General features: G+C 50.2%; 1 protein-coding gene across 1 annotated transcript in view; it reads right to left on the bottom strand.

Moving 5' to 3' along the window:
- TPRG1 (tumor protein p63 regulated 1) overlaps positions 1-18,266 on the bottom strand; it is a 64,375-nt gene that overhangs the window by 29,633 nt on the left and 16,476 nt on the right. Inside the window, exon 3 of the mRNA XM_065411245.1 lies at positions 16,252-16,428. Within this exon, the coding sequence (XP_065267317.1) occupies positions 16,252-16,428 (177 nt within the window). The remainder of the gene's footprint in view (positions 1-16,251; positions 16,429-18,266) is intronic.

The raw sequence follows: 18,266 nt of genomic DNA, 5'->3' as shown, positions 1-18,266 counted from the left end.
TTTTAAACTTTTGCTTCATACTGTGTCAGCTAGGTGCCTCAATATGAGTAGGACTATCTAAAGCTCTCAGCCATTTCAGCTAGGAGAGGACAAGTGAGTTCTTTGAGATGCTCTCAAGGGCCCCCGTTGGCTAAAGCCCAAAGCAGCACTGACTAGCGCCACAGGGAGTCATCTCCAAGTTGTTCATGGACAAAGAATATCTGGGGTGCCAGTCCAGAAAAAAATATATATATTAGTGAAGCTCAGAAAGCCTCACTTTCTTCAATTCCGAGAATCCTCTTTAAAATGGTAAGTATAGGAACAAGGGGTGGTGAAGGCATTACCTGCAAAATAAAATGTTGAAATGACCAGTCTGCACTGTGTATCCATGTGCAAGGTTACACACCACTGCCCTATACGAAGTAAAAATCAAAACTACTGACCTGCATGTCATATGCCCTATACTGCTAACAGCTAATGGATGATTTCCCTTTCATTCAAAAATGTTCTGAACGGCCTTAGTGAAAATTGTGAAGGACTAGACAGCCATGCATTTATTGCACTGTGAAAAACAATGACTTGATTCTTTTCTCTTACACCTGCTTGGCACTCACTTTGACTTGTGTAAGCGACTGCACAAGGTGCAGGGCAATGCAGAAGCAATGCCCTTGCTGCTAACTGTTTGGTGGGAGGATTTTTGGTGTTTTTTTTTTTTTTTTTTGTAAGAAAACAAATATGACTCTTTAGAATGTCATGCTACATAAAATAAATGTGATTAGAAATACAGCTACGTACTCCCCCCACCCCCCACACACAAATAGATGACTGAAGGATACAAACAGCAGAGTAAAAGTTAAGTAATTAATTTCTTCACTGCATCAGACTGCCCTTGTAAAGTTTAATTTACTCCAGCATCTCACTACAGTGTATAGTATTTAGGGCTCCAAAGTATGGTCAGATGATTTCCCATGCAGTTCCACACAGCCATAATGCACCAAGCTGGAGGGCCGCTGAGCTGATGTGTGGTATCTTCTCATGTATTTTCTGTGACGCTTGTACCTGTGATCAGGGGAGTTACTTGTCTCCCTAAGGAAAAGGCTGCTGCAGCATCTTGCAGATCCAGTTCAAACCAGGCCTTTTCTTTTTTCAATTTAAAACATATCTGTCTGCATTGCTATTCCTCAGCATCATCTGTGCCACGGACAGGAACACACCCTTTAAGGGGTGTTGGGAAGCAGCTTAGGATTCAAAATTTAGGGGGGTGAGGGTGGAAATTATATTAGCTAACATACCTAGAAACGGTTTTGTCATGAAAAGGACATATTTCAACTACATTAGTTTGGGTCTTTTCCCACCTGCAGTGCTAGAAACCCAGATACAACAGTGAATGAGAGCCAGAAAGGAAACGGGCGATAAACAGAATGCAAAACTGAGCAGCCCAGTTTCAGAGTGGCAGCTGAGTGAAATTCAGAAGGTAAACACACATCACAAATGGCAAAAAGGAAAGGAGACCTTTAGCCTTCATGTGGAGTCAATAATCTAGGGGGTTCTGACTTGCCCACCTCCCTGTCCTCAGCTGTACGGTTAGTTAATATTTGCACTGCACTTTGAAGATGGCAAGCAAGAAAGAAAATGCTAGGTGGCAGCAGGCAGCTAAGAATTGTGATGAAAAAGAAAAATTATTTTTCTTTACTGTGTGCCCTCAACTCAGTGTGAAACAAAGATGCCTTTGCTGCTAGAGGAGAGTTAACACGTGTGAGAGTGACGGCCTTGGCATTGCCAACCCCCACGGTTCAAAAATCCTCAGTCAAACCAATCAGACTGGCTGAAAAATTATGAGATTTTTAAAACACACACACACACACACACACACACACACTCTTTGAGTAATTTTATTTGCCTGTTGGTCTTTGAGCCTTTAGGTTGCCCTTGGGCCACATTTTCAGGCTTTCCTCCTCAACCACAAGGGCTAAAACTTCCTTTTGTTTCTGGAAGCTGCGATTCTCCCATAATCCACTGCTCCCAGGAGCTAGGGCTTTAAGAAAAACAGCCCATATTGTGCAACTGGTCATCCAATTGCGAGAGATGGCGACACTGCAGTCAGTGAACAATTTCCCCATGATTCCCATTTTCCAGGATTCACTGGGGGCTCAATCCTGCCACATGGTCAGCATCCTCAACACACACACACCCCGAAGTGGACAGGAGTCAAGGGCTCTGAGCGTCCCATGGGACTCCTAGTACCTCGTAAGGTCTGGTCCTAGATCAATGTTATCTTTTGCTGTGGGTTTAAAACAAACCAAGCCACACAGGAGAGCATGAACAGATACCGTGTTCATCTTGAGGAACTGAAGTTTCCCTGGCCTTTCAGATCATGCTTATTAAGTGTCCATCAAGAGCTGATAGGAACACATTGTACTCCAGTTGCTGCAAAGAATTCCTAAGAAAAACACCAACCGAGCAGGCAGCCACTATGAGCCGCTTGACATTTCAGGAAATGAAGCTACACTGTGGTCCCACTTTATAAATTCACCAAGACCCAAGGGGGAATTCTTGAGAGACTTGCTGCACTTTTATTTCAAATGGGACTTCCGTGTGGGCTAATTGAGGGCAGCAGCCTTATTCTGTCGATTGCATCCATCCTTCCTCCTCGCTTGCGCCGCTTTCACCCTCTCCTGCTGGATGGCTCAACGCCCGCCCACGCCGAGCAGTCTGACCCTCAGACATTGAAAGCGCTGCGTTAGGGGTTAGGGTCTGGAAGATCAAGAGTATGAAAGCAAGAGAGTTTCAGAGCATCTTCCCCCGCAGCTAGGTTCAAATCCATGACCAAGTTAGTAGGCACTGAAAGCTGTTCCCAGTTCTGTTGGAGGCTCATGTCAAACAAGTTGATGCTTTCTCAGCCCCGTTCCCAGTGGGTAATTGTTACCATCAGAGTCCCCCCTGTTAACTGACACCATGAGTCTCAGGAGAGGCCACAGAGTGAATTGCCCATGGACAACACACATGCTTCTTCACTAGAGACGATCTCTCAGGCTTGTTAGTGAAATGTGGCAAACCGCCCTATACCACCCCCAGTATCTAATCAAGAACATCTGTACCCAGGGGCTGCCAGTCCATCACTTTTCAGGTCACGTAGGTGGAATATGGAGGCAGCCACATGGTCTAATGGATAGAGCCCCAGACCGGGCACCAGGGTTCTGTTCCTGGCTCTGCCACAGGCCATGGGCTAAATTCAGATCAGATCTGGATCAAGACCCAAAATGTTCCATCTCCCTTTACAGATCCTCCAGGTCTTTGAATCCTTCAGGGAAAAAATGGTTACATCTACTGTGTCATTGGCAATGCTTTCAAATAAGGCCGTCAAGACCAGCTAAAGTGTTCATTAAACTCATTCCCAAAGCATTCATCTCCAGGCGGGTGTGGGAAGCATAAAGCTTCCTCTTTATTGTATGGCCGGGTTCCTTCTTTTCATTAGAACAATAGCAAATAGCCACAAAAATTCCACACGTACGACATCAGCCCCCGCAACCAGCCTAGACACGCAGGGCGTTGGTAGTAAAACTCAGAGCTACAGCGGGCGAGTGCTTTGGCTGGAGCTCGGCTGGTCGACCAAGGCAGGACTTCCACCCTTCAGACACAGAAAATATTAATTAGCCTCAGATCTGTCCTCATGCCGCCTCTCCCTGAGCCGAGAGGAAAGGAATCTTTCGTTGAGTGGATTGTTGTGTTGTGTGAAAAAAAAGGGCCAGCTGTGTGTATCTGCCCTGAGAAATCAAATACAAACTTTGGAAAGGGTTTCCCTTGGGGTGCCCAGGAGAAACTCAAGGGAATAGTATGTTATGAAATCAGCAGTTACACATACTCCTTCACACATACACTATATACCACCCTCTCGCTCTCTCTTCCATACAAATCTTTTTCTTCTTTCATATGGCTTCAAAACAGCACGTCAGATGTCCAAGTCTAGGTTGACAACCCAACTGGTTGCTTCAGTTGACGTAGAGTGGATGGCAGAGATATGCTCGTTTGAGATCTTTGATTGACGAGGTATTCCACCGTTTGAAGTCCATTCCTGCAGTCCCAATAGCATTGAGTCTCATTCCTCATTTCTGGAGCAGGTAGATGCAGCTGCTATGTGATGTGCAGATGTGGTTCATAGTGGACCATATTTTGACGTGGTCTGCATTTGGGACGTTGGCGTCCTTCACCTTGCTCACCATTGATCTTCCCAGGAAGGGGATAACAACCTACTTGTGTATCAGAGGGTAGCCGTGTTAGTCTGTATCCACAAAAACAACGAGGAATCCGGTGGCACCTTAAAGACTAACAGATTTATTTGGGCAAAAGCTTTCGTGGGTAAAAAACCCACTTCTTCAGATGCAGGGAGAATACCACCTACTTATGGTATTCCCTATGCTAAGGCACAACCAGTGTCATCAAATCAGCAGCCGCACTTTGCTCAGAGAAGTCCTGGATTGACCAGCCATGGAAATAGTTACACAAAAGCCCCTCCTTCTCCTTCTCTCTCTCTCTCTCTCTCACACACACACACAGAGGTGGGCGAAGAGTTGGAAACAATCTTTCAAGTGAAATCAAAGCAAGATCAACAACTCTGGAGACCCTAGATTCTCCATTTATCCATGTGACATGCATCATCAGTGGATATTTCGCCCCCATACGACCCCCATCAGTGGGTCTCCCACCCTGTTGTGCAGGGGCCTCATCTAGGCGTGAGAGGAAGTCCAGGCGCCATGGCTCATTCAGATCGTGGTCTCTCAGCTGAGGCTTACAACATGGTGCTGGCTGGCGACAGAGGGAGATCGGTACCGTGAATACTTAGCCATAGGGAGTTGAAACCATCAACTCAGTTCACGCAGATTAGCTCACTGAATAACTATACAGCGGTGTGATCACTACTGACCCAGAGGCAGAGCACTGTAGGAGGCAGCACTGGGCTCCAGCTTGGAAAACAGCTAATGATACTTAACCTCGAGCATTATTTAGGACTGGCACCAGCACTGGCATCCTTCGGGTTGTGCTCGGCTTTCCATCTAGCTGCACCCCTTTCATAACATGGTGCCCAAAGCTCAACCCAGGGACACATCCTGCCTATTTTCATACCCCCTGCTCTTTCAATTGGATGCAGCATTCTTCAAAGCGTTATATAGGGTTGCTGCAGTGTTCCACCCCAGAAGTAGCTGCATTTATGGGGTTGGTAAAGTTTGAGTTTCAGGCTTTTGTCCATTTCCCCTCGGACACCTCCACTCTTGCATCCATGCAGGGAAAAACTCCCCATCAAAATTTGTAAAGCCACCACCTTATCCTCTCTTAAATTCTCCTTCAAAACCTCCCTCCACCGGGATGCCTATGGATCGCTCCTATCTGGCACTGGTTAAACAGGCCGAACACTGTGATTCTTGCTTTGCTGCTAAACTCCCAGGTCACTCCATCCCATTTGTCTGCTCCGGTCGCCTCATGCATCCCGTGTGGCAGGTTGATTGTGAGCTCCCTGGGTCTGGGACAGGGTCTTTTGTCTTTGTTACATGTGCAATGGAGCCCTGATCCATGACCAGGGTTCTTAGGTGTAACTGGAATACTAATGGGCACTTACTCCACTAACTGCAGAAGAGGGCCCTGACAACTTGGAGAGGATCCAGGAGAATGGGGATGAAAATGCTGATACGCCTGTTCTCTTCCTTTTATTCCCGTGTGGAAGAGTTTACATCCTTCACAGGCTGGGCCCGGCGATTCAGCGGGCACACCATGTGTTCTGCTCTGTCCCAGCTCAGCCAGGAGACCTAGAGAGGTCGGGAAGAGCTGAGACTCCAGGGAAAACTGTTAAGCAAGACACCGCTTGGATGCATGCTGCACACAGATCAGAGTTCCAGTTGCCAGACTGCTCCCACTGCGATCACTGCACCTGGTGTGTCAGTCTGATCCAGGAGGACAATTACAGCGGAGACAGGGCTGGGCTGAGCTGCTGATTGAAAAGGGAGGAGAGGACAAATGACTCGCTCGCAAGGAGCTGGAATTAGGTGGAAAACCCACGGCCTGAGAGTTTAATTTTCACCTTCAATGCTGGGTACTTTAAAAAAAAAAACTACAAAGGGGGAAGGCTGATTTTTCCCTTGCCTCGCACCTCACGTTGTGGCATCTGACACTCACGTCCGAGGCAGGGCAGAGTCAGGCCCGCGGTGCCCTGGCGGGGGTGGGGGGATGAGACATCAGTTCGGTAACCTGGGGCTGCATTGTGCCTGGCAGAACGCCGCCCAGAGCTGCCTGGGGAGCGGAAGAGCGTGCAAACAGCTACACCCCTTGAACATACTTGTCACCCATCCCCCTCCATGCAGTTGGTCAGTGTATGACAAGGTGCAGCCTCCACCTACTCCCCACCAACTTGGGGGACCCTGTACCCCAGGGGAGGAATTAGGGAGCAGTCCCTGTACTCAGTGATGTGCGCGCGCACACACACTCACACTCTCTCTCTCTCTCTCTCTCTCTAGTCCTAAGGGGAGAAGGATGGTCTTGTGGTTAAGGCACAGACTTAGGGTGTGTCTACACTGCAAGGTGGGAGAGTCCCAGAGCTCGGCCGGCAGATTGAGCCCAAACATCTACATTGCAATTCAACAGCCCCTTAGTTCGAGCCCCGTGAGCCCGAGTCGGCTGGCACAGGCCAGCCCCAGGTTTTTAATTGCCGTGTAGACATACGCTCAGAATCAAGAAATGTGGGTTTTAAGCCCATCTCTGCCCCGACTCGCTGTGTGATCTGGGGCAAGTTGCACCAGTTCCTTGTGCCTCAGTTTACCCATCTGTATTTCCCCGGGATAAACACACCAACATTCCTTCTTGAAGCCCTTGGAGATGTACAAATGGAAAGAGCTAAATAATTGCTACTTATCAATACGCTTGTTCATTTCCCATCTGCTCTGGGAGCGGCTGCCCATGTACAGGCGGGAGCTGGCTAGCCTGCAATGTGAAAAACCGACAGGCAGACACAGCCTGTTGACCTGTACCTCCATCGCCATGGTTACTAGGCTTAGGTGGCATTCACCGTATGTTTTGAAAACTGAAGAGCTGGGTGAGGCTGTATAAAGGGGACCTATGTATGTCCGTGGGGGGAGGCTTCATGATACGAAGGTTGGCCAAAACCCAGCCCTGGAGCTCTGGGATGTGATACTTCAATATAGGAGCTTTACATATTGGGGACCAGAGCTCCAGGGCCCAAAGATGGAGGACAGCATCTGCCATTGGCTCCATGTTGGGTACATTTCAGTCCCTCGGGTAAGTTACTAGTTAAGTCCCAGCTGGGCAGACCCCGAGTGATAGCAAAATATTCCTGCCGAGAACATAAAATGGACGAAGCTGTGACAGGTTTGGCTCTGTCTCCCTCCTTTGCCCGAAATAACAGGAGTGTGGCATTTGGGATACTCCCCCCTCAGGACCGCCAGCGCCTGCCCTGGCAATCCCGGCGTGCATTCAGCCCTGTCATCACGCCTCGCTGGGCATCAGTGGTGGACAGCACCCCACCCTGAGAAAACATGGGGCATGCTTGGCACGTCGCCCCCCGAGGCAAGGTCATCAGAAACTATGAAGAATTCTTTGCCTGCCCTATTGGCCGTGCTATGCAGGGGAACATGATCCCCTTCGGAGCAGGAGCTGAACTCGGTGAGGGCTGATCATTGCACGAGCCCTTCTTGGCAGGGTCCAGATGCAAGAGGGAGTCACGGGGTGGCCACGAGTCAAGGTGCACAGGTGGGACTCAGTCAAACCTCATGAGAAGAGCCACTGGGCTTCAGCCAGGCATACTACGGGATCAGGTCCTCTCCTGACATCCTGCACTCCCACGAATAGAAGAGACACTGCAGAGCCTGCCGGGAGGCCCTGCTCCAGCTCGGTTCTGCATAGGAATGATGGAACAGAGACCCCCCTCACCACTGCCAGCGCGCTTTGCCCACCGGTGGCCAGGGCGCTGGGCTGAGGCGACATGGGGTCTGTTCCCAGCTCAGCCAGCAACACCCGTGTGATGCCAGGCAGGTCACGTCCCCTCTCCGAGCCTCAATTCCCTCTCTGCAAAGCGGGGACAGTGACCCTTCCCCACCCATGAGGAGATGGTCACAAACGCTGACAAGGTGTCCTGGTACCAGGGCAATGGCTCTGCCCCCTCTACCAGGAGTAGAACGGGACGGTTTGCTCATGACGTCCCCCCACTGTTCTCTTCTGGGGTTTGCAGATCCCCTCAGACCATGCAGCTATGGGGGAGGCAAAGACGCCACATCTCCACCCTGGCTCTGTGACTGCCTCAGCCCCACGACTGGGGATCGTCGCTGGGGTGGGGGCCCGGTGGGAAAGATAACATGGGCCCAAGTTGTAGTGAATCACTAAGGCGGGGTGTGGGGGACACACCGACGTGTGTTGCCCCATCCCTAGCCCCTCTCCCTACACAGGCCCTGGCTCCACAGCGTCCTTCCAGGGGGCCCGAAGGAAGGGGGAACTGTGCCATGGAACTGCTCGGGCCCTGCCTCCATGACACAACCTGCGGGCATGATCCCCAGGAGCAATGAGTGGTCTCTCTCAAGCAGTACAGCCAGCTGGGATGACCTGCTGCCTCGCTGGACCCCTTGGCTCCGATTCGGAGAAAAGCTCCCCAAAGCGGGGAAGGCCAGGGGGAGCCCCACAGTGAAAACAGCAGCTTCTTATTTGATACCCTGCTAGTGTATAGGAATGGCCACACCACAGTCTGCCAACGGCCTAGGTAATCCACTCACCTGCTACAATACTGGCCAAAACCCAATGGATTCAGGGAAGCCATAGCCCTCTTATGCAATTTGTGTAACCCACACACCTCCTGGGTGTGGTGTTCTGTCCCGTCTAGTGGCACCGAGACAGAGGGAGGGAGAGAGAAGATTAATGAGTCTGCTCTACAGCCTTAGCTAACAGCCAGTTGGCTTTTAGCTCATGGTAGAGGCTCATGCACTAAGCTCCAGAGGTCCCCGGTTTGATCTCCCCCGCCGACGATCGGGGTCTGTCGGTGTTAAATTTGCACAACTCCCAGTCTCCATGGCAGGAGCATGGCCTAGGAGTAAGAGCAGAGCAATGCTCTGAAGGTTTGGGTTCTGCCCCTGACTCTGTGTGACTTGCAACAAGTCACTGATTCCTGTTGTGCCTCAGTTTCCCCATAAGCAGGTGGAGTCTGACCATACCTAGTATTCCCCACCTTTGTAAAGCACTTGGATGAAGAGTGGTAGCTAAGTAACCATTATCCTTTTGTCTTCATAACGAGTGCAACATGCTCAAGAACCTTATGTGATCTCTAACCTCCTCTTAGCCTCCGTCCACCTGTCCTTCTGCCAAAAAGCAAAGCGGGGGACAGAGGCGTCCAATACACCGCATCCCCCCTTTGCCACTGAAACAACTCCCCCTTCCCAGCACTGCCCCTTTGCAAACGCAAAATGCAGCACTCAGTGGCTCTTTGTTAGCTACATTCTTTGCACCACCAAAAGATACACGGGGCCCGTGGCCAAAGAAAATAGCCTCATGGCTAATTGAGAAGGGAAAGAAGCACTACCGAATTTCATTGTAGCCAAGAGAACAACAAGAAGTAGTTTCGCTGCTTGTCACATTTCACTGAGCAGCAGCTCCCCCAGCACTGACCCCCTAGCAGCATCTTCCAGACTCTCCGGCTCCGAGCTTCGCATTCTTATCTCAAACACAGCTCAGGTCTAGTCCTCGCCCGGCTGTCTGTCACTCTGGTCCTTCTCCTCAGGAGTTAACAAACCAGCCAGCTGGGCGGATGCTTTTTTTTCTGCCTGTTCCGGCTTCATGTTTAACAACTGTGCAACCTCGTAGCAATTGCCCAGCTATGTGGGGATCTAGGAATGCATGGCCCGAACACCCTGTTGTGTGGGTGACTTGGCCGTGGTCTGAGGGAAAGCCGCCGGCAGGGCACAACACGGTGCTAATGGGGTGTCGGTGCGCCCACACGTGGTGATGCAACGGAGCAGCGGCAGAGCGGCCTTGGTCTGGAGCTCAGCAACTCTTGGTGTTTTCAGTTCCCACAGAGAACAGAACCTCTTACCACCCTCTTCCCCTCATTGCCTCAATCAGTTTCACGTTGCAAGCCTTGAATTCCGGGTCTCGAGCAACCCCAAAGTAACTCAATGCAGAATTCACTGCTAACCACCAAATGTGCCCCCTGATTGAGAATCAAGCCACACGACAGAACATCTCATGTTTCAATCTGAAACCCGAAACTGGCCCAGGACAGCTTGACTCTAGCAAAGCTTTTGATACGGTCTCCCACAGTATTCTTACCAGCATGTTAAAAAAGTACGGATTGGATGAATGGACTATAAGGTGGATAGAAAGCTGGCTAGATTGTCAGGCTCAATGGGTAGTGATCAATGGCTCAAAGTCTAGTTGACAACTGGTATCAAGCAGAGTGCCCCAGGGGTCGCTCCAGGGGCCAGTTTTGTTCAACATCTTTATTAATGATCTGGATGATGGGATGGACTGCACCCTCAGCAAGTTCAAGGATGACACTAAGCTGCGGGGAGAGGTAGATATTCTGGAGGGTAGGGATAGGGTCCAGAGTGACCTAGACAAATTGGAGGATTGGGCCAAAAGAAGTCTGATGGGGTTCAACAAGGACAAATGCACTGGAAGAATCGGAAGAATCCCATGCACTGCTACAGGCTGGGGACCGACTGGCTAAGCGGCAGTTCTGCAGAAAAGGACCTGGGGATTAAAGTGGACGAGAAGCTGGATATGAGTCAACAGTGTGCCCTTGTTGTCAAGAAGGCTAATGACATATTGGGCTGCATTAGTAGGAGCACTGCCAGCAGATCCAGGGACGTGATTATTCCCCTCTATTCGGCACTGGTGAGGCCACATCTGGAGTACTGTGTCCAGTTTTGGCCCCCCCCCCCCCACTACAAAAGGATGTGGACAAATTGCAGAGAGTCCAGCGGAAGGCAACGAAAATGATTAGGGGGCTGGGGCACATGACTTATGAGGAGAGGCTGAGGGAACTGGGCTTATTTAGTCTGAAGAAAAGAAGAGTGAGGGGGGATTTGATAGCAGCCTTCAACTACTTGAAGCGGGGTTCCAAAGAGGATGGAGCTCGGCTGTTCTCAGTTGTGGCAGATGACAGAACAAGGAGCAATGGTCTCAAGTTGCAGTGAGGGAGGTCTAGGTTGGATATTAGGAAAAACTATTTCTCTAGGAGGGTGGCGAAGCACTGGAATAGGTTACCTAGGGAGGCAGTGGAATCTCCATCCTTAGAGGTTTTTAAGGCCCGGCTTGACAAAGCCCTGGCCGGGATGATTTAGTTGGGGTTGGTCCTGCCTTGAGCAGGGAGTTGGGCTAGATAACCTCCTGAGGTCTCTTCCAACTCTAATCTCCTATGAGTCTATGAAGGCTCAGGAGGGAAATGGTCTCTTCTTGGGACATTCATTGTATCCACAGTTCCAGTCTGAATCTCAGCTAAGAACCAGACTGTAATTCCCTGAAGTCAAACCAGGACACAGCATTGTTCAGGGTGAAGTTCTGGCTTCTTTGAAGGGAGTTTTGCCTTTGGCTTCAATGGGGCCAGGATTTCACCCTAGCCCCCTGAGGGTTTCCTGTTCAAACTCAGGCCTTGTCTACATAGGACATTTGGGCTGGTTTAAACTAAGGCATGAATTTAAGCGGCTTTAGTTCAAGTGCTGCAAAGCCATGCTTGGACACGTATCTCAGTTTCAGAAGGGCCTATATGAGTGTCGTTTAAATTGATCGGGAACAGGATTAAGCTAAATTAAAGTGAAATAAGAGTGTCCACGCAGGGGGATTGCATTGGTTTAAATTGGATTTCAGTTAAACAGGTGCAACTTTCCCATGTAGAGCAGGCCTCTGAAATGTGCAGTTGCCGATTTACAGCCCATTTTCTGCAAATAAAAGAATACTACATTGGGGATTCTGACTGGCGACTGTGCAGTCTTCTTTCAAGTCCTCCTATTCCGGATGTTTTTCTTTCACCCTCAACTTGCAGCACAAATGTCCTCTGGTCCAGCCAAACTTTAAACAACTGAAAGATGGAGGGTTAGGACCCACGCAAACCACCAGATACAAGTGTGATCTCACCAATCAAACCTGAAACCATTGCAAAAAGGTAACATTTTTCACTGACCCAAAGCATATCTGCTCCGCTCCGCCACCTAGTGGCACTGATTGGTGCATGTTGTAAAACTTCTGTGGTGAAAAATGGGTTACACGTATTACTTGAAGTCCCATTGATTTGGAATCAAAAGCCAAAGAGCAGAATTCTCTCACCCACCACAACTTTATAGAGTTGTATAAACCCCAGGGAAGTCCCGGAAGTGGTGCAGTGGCAGAGAATATCCCAATCCCCAAATGCCCTGCTAAAATCCACAGACAATCCTTGGGTATAAATTACAGCTAAGAAAACAGGAGTGATGACACATTAAAGAAGGGGAGAGAGAGAATATTTTACTCCTTTATTCTGTCCCTTCTTTGCATTTTAACATTTCTACTCTTGCCTTATGCCCCTGGGTGCAGTGCCTTGCACAGATCAACAGTCTGACAGTAAACACCTTCCAACATTTTAGGTGCATTGTTTTCTTTGAGAATCTCCTGCTAAACTAGTAGCTTTAAAAACACTTGTGTAAACTGCACAGCAAAATACACAGGGCCTGAGCCGGATCCCCTCTGTGCTAGTGTATATCAGGATAAGTCCACTGGCTAAATCCTCCTGCTGCGTTTCCGGAGAGTTTTGCCATTGACTTCAATGGACTGAGCTCTGACAAAGTTCAAATGAATAATGCCCAGGAGGCACCTGGCCATCTCCTTAGAGCCGCTAATCTTAGTGGTAGAGCAGCTAAAATATTGGCAAAGCCAGTTCAGCAGGGGACAAGGGAAGGGACGGAACCAGCCCGTAGTTTTCCTTGGAGTTGTCCACGCACCCTGCTGTATGCTGCCTGCTTCTCATAATTAGAGTGTCTGGACGGGAGATGCCGCTGCTGAAGCAGCCGGGAAAAGGGTTTTGTGAGCGTTTCAGACCAGCACAGTTGGAGCGGTGATTAGAACACAGACAGACAAGCCCAGTGGAATCCACCCGAGATGAAAGCCCATTTCGACCCAAGGAAAGGTGCTTGTGTAACCCCTTGCAGTCTGACAGAGCTGCCAGAGGAGAGCAGTGATGGAACACACTGCCCAGGTCTCAGGCCTTCTGATCCCGCCTCAGACTGGAGGCGTCGTTAAAAGCCGATGCAGTCAGGTCTGAGCTACTCTGCTTCCTCCATACACTGACATTTAGCAGCCTCATTTGGCCATATCCTCAGCTGGTGCGCACCAGCCAGGTTCCATTGACGTCAGTGCCGATTTGCACCAGCTGAGGATCTGGCCCACTGTCTGCTTTAAATGTAGTCCAAAAGAAACAGAGCTACAGGAAGTCAGCCAAATTCATTTCCTCCGTGGTCCCAAGGGAGCGAATTCGAAGACTGGTGGTTATTTTAATTGAGCCTCAGTGACATTATTTCTAATAACAACATTAGCTTGTATTTATTGTAGCACTGTTCATCCACACAGATCTCAAAGTGCTTTCTAAACGTCCCTAACATACACAGAAAGCACTTTGCACAACACCAAAATGCAGCCACCTCTGGGCCGCAGCAGTGCACAGCAACACGGCCGCAGACATGAGTCGACAGAGGGGACCCAACCAGTGAACTTCAGCACCGTAAACACAGGCCTCTGCCACTTGACTCGGGAGAAAACACCGTCAGCAAGCTCCTGTCCTCACAGAGGGTGACCACGGCGTGGCACAGCCACGTGAACATGGAAGACCAGAGCCCAGACAATGGAGGGGGCCATTATTACACGGTAACTCTGCAGCAGTCATTCGAGGGGAAGTGTAGCGAGGACCATGGTCACCCTGGAGGAGAGGTCAGATATGACTGGCCTCTCTGGGAGGAGGAGCAGCCAGCACGGGGGAACTGTAGTTCAACCAACCCAGCCCCCCTCCCACTTCACTGTCCCCCTGGGCGGGCACGTCACAGCCACACAGAACTTCACCGCAACAGCTGGGACCGAACCCAAAGTCACATGCTCCAGGGACACAAGCGCTTCCTACCAGGGCCGAGCCAGAATCGCCTGCAGCGCTAGCAGGATTGGGGTGGTGAGGGAAGCGGTTTCATTCCCTCCTCCCTCTTGCACACAGAGCCAGGCACCAGCTCAGCCTGGATGGATAATGGTGTTGAACACAGAGTCCCTCTCTTTGCAGTGAATCGGGAGCCGTGTCCCTTTCTCCTTAGTGCCGGCCCCTCTAGCTACCCTGCCAGGACCTAGTCTGAGCTATGGACCCCCCTGAGGGTGTCTGCCTGCCAAGGGCCTTGCTGCTCTCAGCTGGGTGGAGAACAGCAACAGCCCCTGCAAAAGAAAGGAGCAGAGCAGATCTACGGAGCGGTAAGGAGTCATTGGAGGGCAGCCTGGCATGCTGTGGTTAGCCACAGCTAGGCCCCAGGGCCGGGAAACAGGCAGTGACTGGTGGCTGTGGATGCTGCCGTAGGACAGTGATGGAGGGTTTGGAGATTGGCTGCAGAGAAGCAGCGAAAAGCTCAGTGGTCCAGCGCCCCAGGTTATTCAACGGGCTGGGGACACTGGGAAAACAGTAATGTTGGAACAAACCCTCATTGTGTAACTCAGCAAGGCTGCATTGGACTCAGTAGAGTGAGCTGAGGCTCTCGGGCACATTTTCTCGACTCAGAACAGGGACTCATCACCGGATCACAGATGGTCCCATGCCGTAATTGCTGGAAAGGGCTCCCTTTAATCCGTCCAACAGCAATGGAAACAGAGTGAATCAAAGCCACCATCCCAGCCCAAACTCTGCATCAAAGACCTGAACTCTGGCCTTTGCAAAAACAAACACCCAACAGAGCCAGGGAAGAAAAACAAGGCGCAAGGCAACGAGCCATTAGAACAAATAAAACAGAGGCTGTTAAATGCCTGGTATGCACGATGTGTTGGGACTTGCTGCTGTCAGCAGCGTGAGCAGACATTCACATGCAGCCATTCATAAGATGCACGGTAATTACCTTCTGCAGAGGCTGTATTGTGATGAGTTCTTGAAGCAGAGCATGATATCTCTAGCAACAGAATATCATTACAGTGGAGGATACAGGCCTTAACCCTCACAAAGCTCAGGGAAGGTGCTGGAGGGGGTGCTCTGCTGGGAGGCTGCAGGGAGCTCTCCCATTGTTAGTTATACTCATTTTACAGGGAGCCAAATGCTCATTTCACATGAGATTATGGCAGGATTGTTCCCGGCAGGACTCTGACCTTTTCCCCCTGAGCTCAGGGAGAAAAGCTCGGAGCATCGCATAACTCTCCCCCAGTTGGCACCATCCTATAGGCCACCTGAGTTCAGGACAGCCAACCTACGTTGGGTTGACAGCTCAGGGATACAAACGAGAGATCAACTTGAAAGTGGAACAGCGGGGGAGTCGGCGACGCTCCGGCAGAGTTCAGATGTGGATCCAAATTTCACGGCTCAGGCTCATCTCCACAGGGGTTTGACTCTCAGCATACTGGACCCGAACACCTTGCCTCTAAGTCACAGTCAATCTCAGCAGCTCCACCAATTCTGTACTGGTGGAGGGCAGTGCCATGTCCAGCTGTAGGTGTCTCTGAACCAGGCATGCCTCCTCCTGGTAGTTAGGTTGTGGGGCCTCCCTGTGCTACCAGGATAAGCTAAAGTCTTTGGCATGCTGTTCACTGCCTGTGGGTCTGATTACTCTGTTCTGTGTAGGGTCTTATACTGCCCTTATCGCTGCAGTATCTGAGTCCCTTCCAGTCATGCACGCAGTGATGTGACTAACATCCGTCACCTGGGGTTTGTTCTCTCTCAGCCTCTCCCCAACTTCTGTCTTTGGGGTGTGGAGGTGGGAGCAACAGGAGAGCTGGACCTCCCCCGCCCATATTCCTAGGATGAGGCTTCATGGGATCAGCTTGCCTGCCTCCTTCCCCTCCCTCCCCTCCGCTCCGCTCATTTGGTAACAGCATCACCCCAAACGTTCCATCAAGTCCTACTGCTGCAACCTTTGCTCACCCCACCCACCACATGCTGTGCCAGGAGGGATCTCCCTAGCTCACTGCCCTGGAGAGATCCCAGAACATCAGGAGGACGCAGGAAACGACAAGGAGACAACAGCTTTCAGCTCAGCAAAGGGGCTTCAATTCCCCCCCCAAGCCCTGCCTCTGGCTGCTGTTGGTACTCACTTGTCCAGGGACCTCTCAGGAAAGGTGAACTGGCCATGGCAGATACGGTCGATGTAGCTCAGGGGGATCCGCTGCACCTGGAGACAGCTGAGCATTATGAAGTCATATTTGCAGACCAGGAGGTTGGCATCTGTGATCACCATGACACGCTCCCTCTCGTTGTTCCAGTGATCTATCCTGGGGACAAAGCAGAGAGTTCAGGCAGCGACCCTCCACGCCACTGAGGGAGGAGAGCAGGTTGTGCTGATTACTGAAGATCAGAGCAGGAATCCAACCTTGGTTTGCATAAATAACCAGCACTGAAATTTGAAATGGCCCAGATATGTCTACACCAGTGCCTAAGGGTGGATGGGTCCCTAGGCTTTCAGCTGGGCTGGCTCCAGCTTTTTTAGCAACGAAGGGGAAAAAAAGATAAAGTCGCGATCGGCGGCACTTCGGCAGCCGCTCTACCGCGCCGCTTCATTCTTCGGCGGCAATTCGGCAGCTGGTCCTTCCCTCCGAGAGGGACTGAGGGACCCGCCGCCGAATTGCTGCTGAAGACCCGGACGTGCCGCCCCTTACCATTGGCTGCCCCAAGCACCTGCTTCCTGTGCTGGTGCCTAGAGCCGGCCCTGGCTTTCAGAGCAATTCCTATAGGCCCCTGGTAGTTTAATCCCTATTCAGTTCTGTAGGACTTTCCCATGTGGGAAAATAGAAAGCTGCTTTTTTTTCTAATTTGAAATAATAATTAAAATAAAAAGAAGAACAGTCTGCTTCCTGGCTTGGAAACCCCAGGGATCAGCTTGGGGCATGTTTGCAATCGTTACATCTCTTGAGCATATTGTTCACTAACTTTTACAGAAGGAATGCATTTTGTATCCAGTAGGTGGCAGTGCAGAGAGACACCCCCCCCCCACCCCCCCATTTAAAGCCTCTCCGAAAAGTGATTACAACATTTCACGGCTTATTAAGATCTTGCTACATCTGGACCAGGGGAAAACCACACGTGTAATTCGTAAACTAGCTTTAAGGATCTGTGTCTTGAGAATCCAGTTAGCCACGATCACTCAATAAAACATTTCTTTTGTCCGACAAAAAGGAACGACTGATTGATTGGAAGGAAGCTCGGAGCGTTTAGAATATTCAATTCCGAGTTCAAAACCCCAAAGGACTGTCTGTGAATTGTTTTAAGTCCGTGCTCTGCAACTTCGTATGTCAGCCACTTTACAGACTGGCAGGGAAAAGGCCTTGCCACTCAAACACGTCTGTCAGCTGGGGCGCTAATCATAGAACTGGAAGGGACCTCGAGAGGTCATCTAGTCCAGTCCCCTGCAACCTTCTTATAGGGCCCAGCCTGGCCCTGATTGGCTGCTTTCAAGCCTCCACTTGAGTGGCTCCCAATAAGCCCTTTCATGATTGGCTGGGGCTCTGCGCAGCCTCTCTGACTTGCTCTAACCCCTTCCATGCCAGAGTGGAGCAGCTGCCCCACTAGTCTCTTTGAAAAACTGCCAACGGTCTTTTGTTTTTCCCCTTAGACTTGCTTCCTGTGGGATCTTACCTACCGAGTCCCTGCGTTTGCTAAAGTCTGCCTTCTTGAAATCCCTTGTCTTTATTTTGCTGTTCTCCCTCCTACCGTTCCTTAGAATCATGAACTCGACCATTTCATGATCACTTTCACCCAAGCTGCCTTCCGCTTTCAAATTCTCAACCAGTTCCTCCCTATTTGTCCAAACCAAATCTAGAACAGCCTCTCCCCTGGTAGGAGTCTCCACCTTCTGAATTAAAACATTGTCTCGAATACATTCCAAGAACATATTAGATAATCTGTGCCCTGTTGTGTTATTTTCCCAACAGACGTCTGGGTAGTTGAAGTCCCCCATCACCACCAAGTCCTGTGATTTTGTTAGTGATTATGTTGATTTTAGTTTGGATGATTTTGTAGCAGATTCTCTTTCTAGTACAGAATAAAGATGAGCTTTTAAAAAAATCCCATTAAGGGATGTCACTGAAGTGCATCCACTCCAGGTTGTGGATCC

This window comes from Emys orbicularis, chromosome 9, assembly GCF_028017835.1.
Source record: "Emys orbicularis isolate rEmyOrb1 chromosome 9, rEmyOrb1.hap1, whole genome shotgun sequence".
In the NCBI taxonomy this organism is placed as follows: Eukaryota; Metazoa; Chordata; order Testudines; family Emydidae; genus Emys; species Emys orbicularis.
This window is presented reverse-complemented; position numbering and strand designations above follow the sequence as displayed.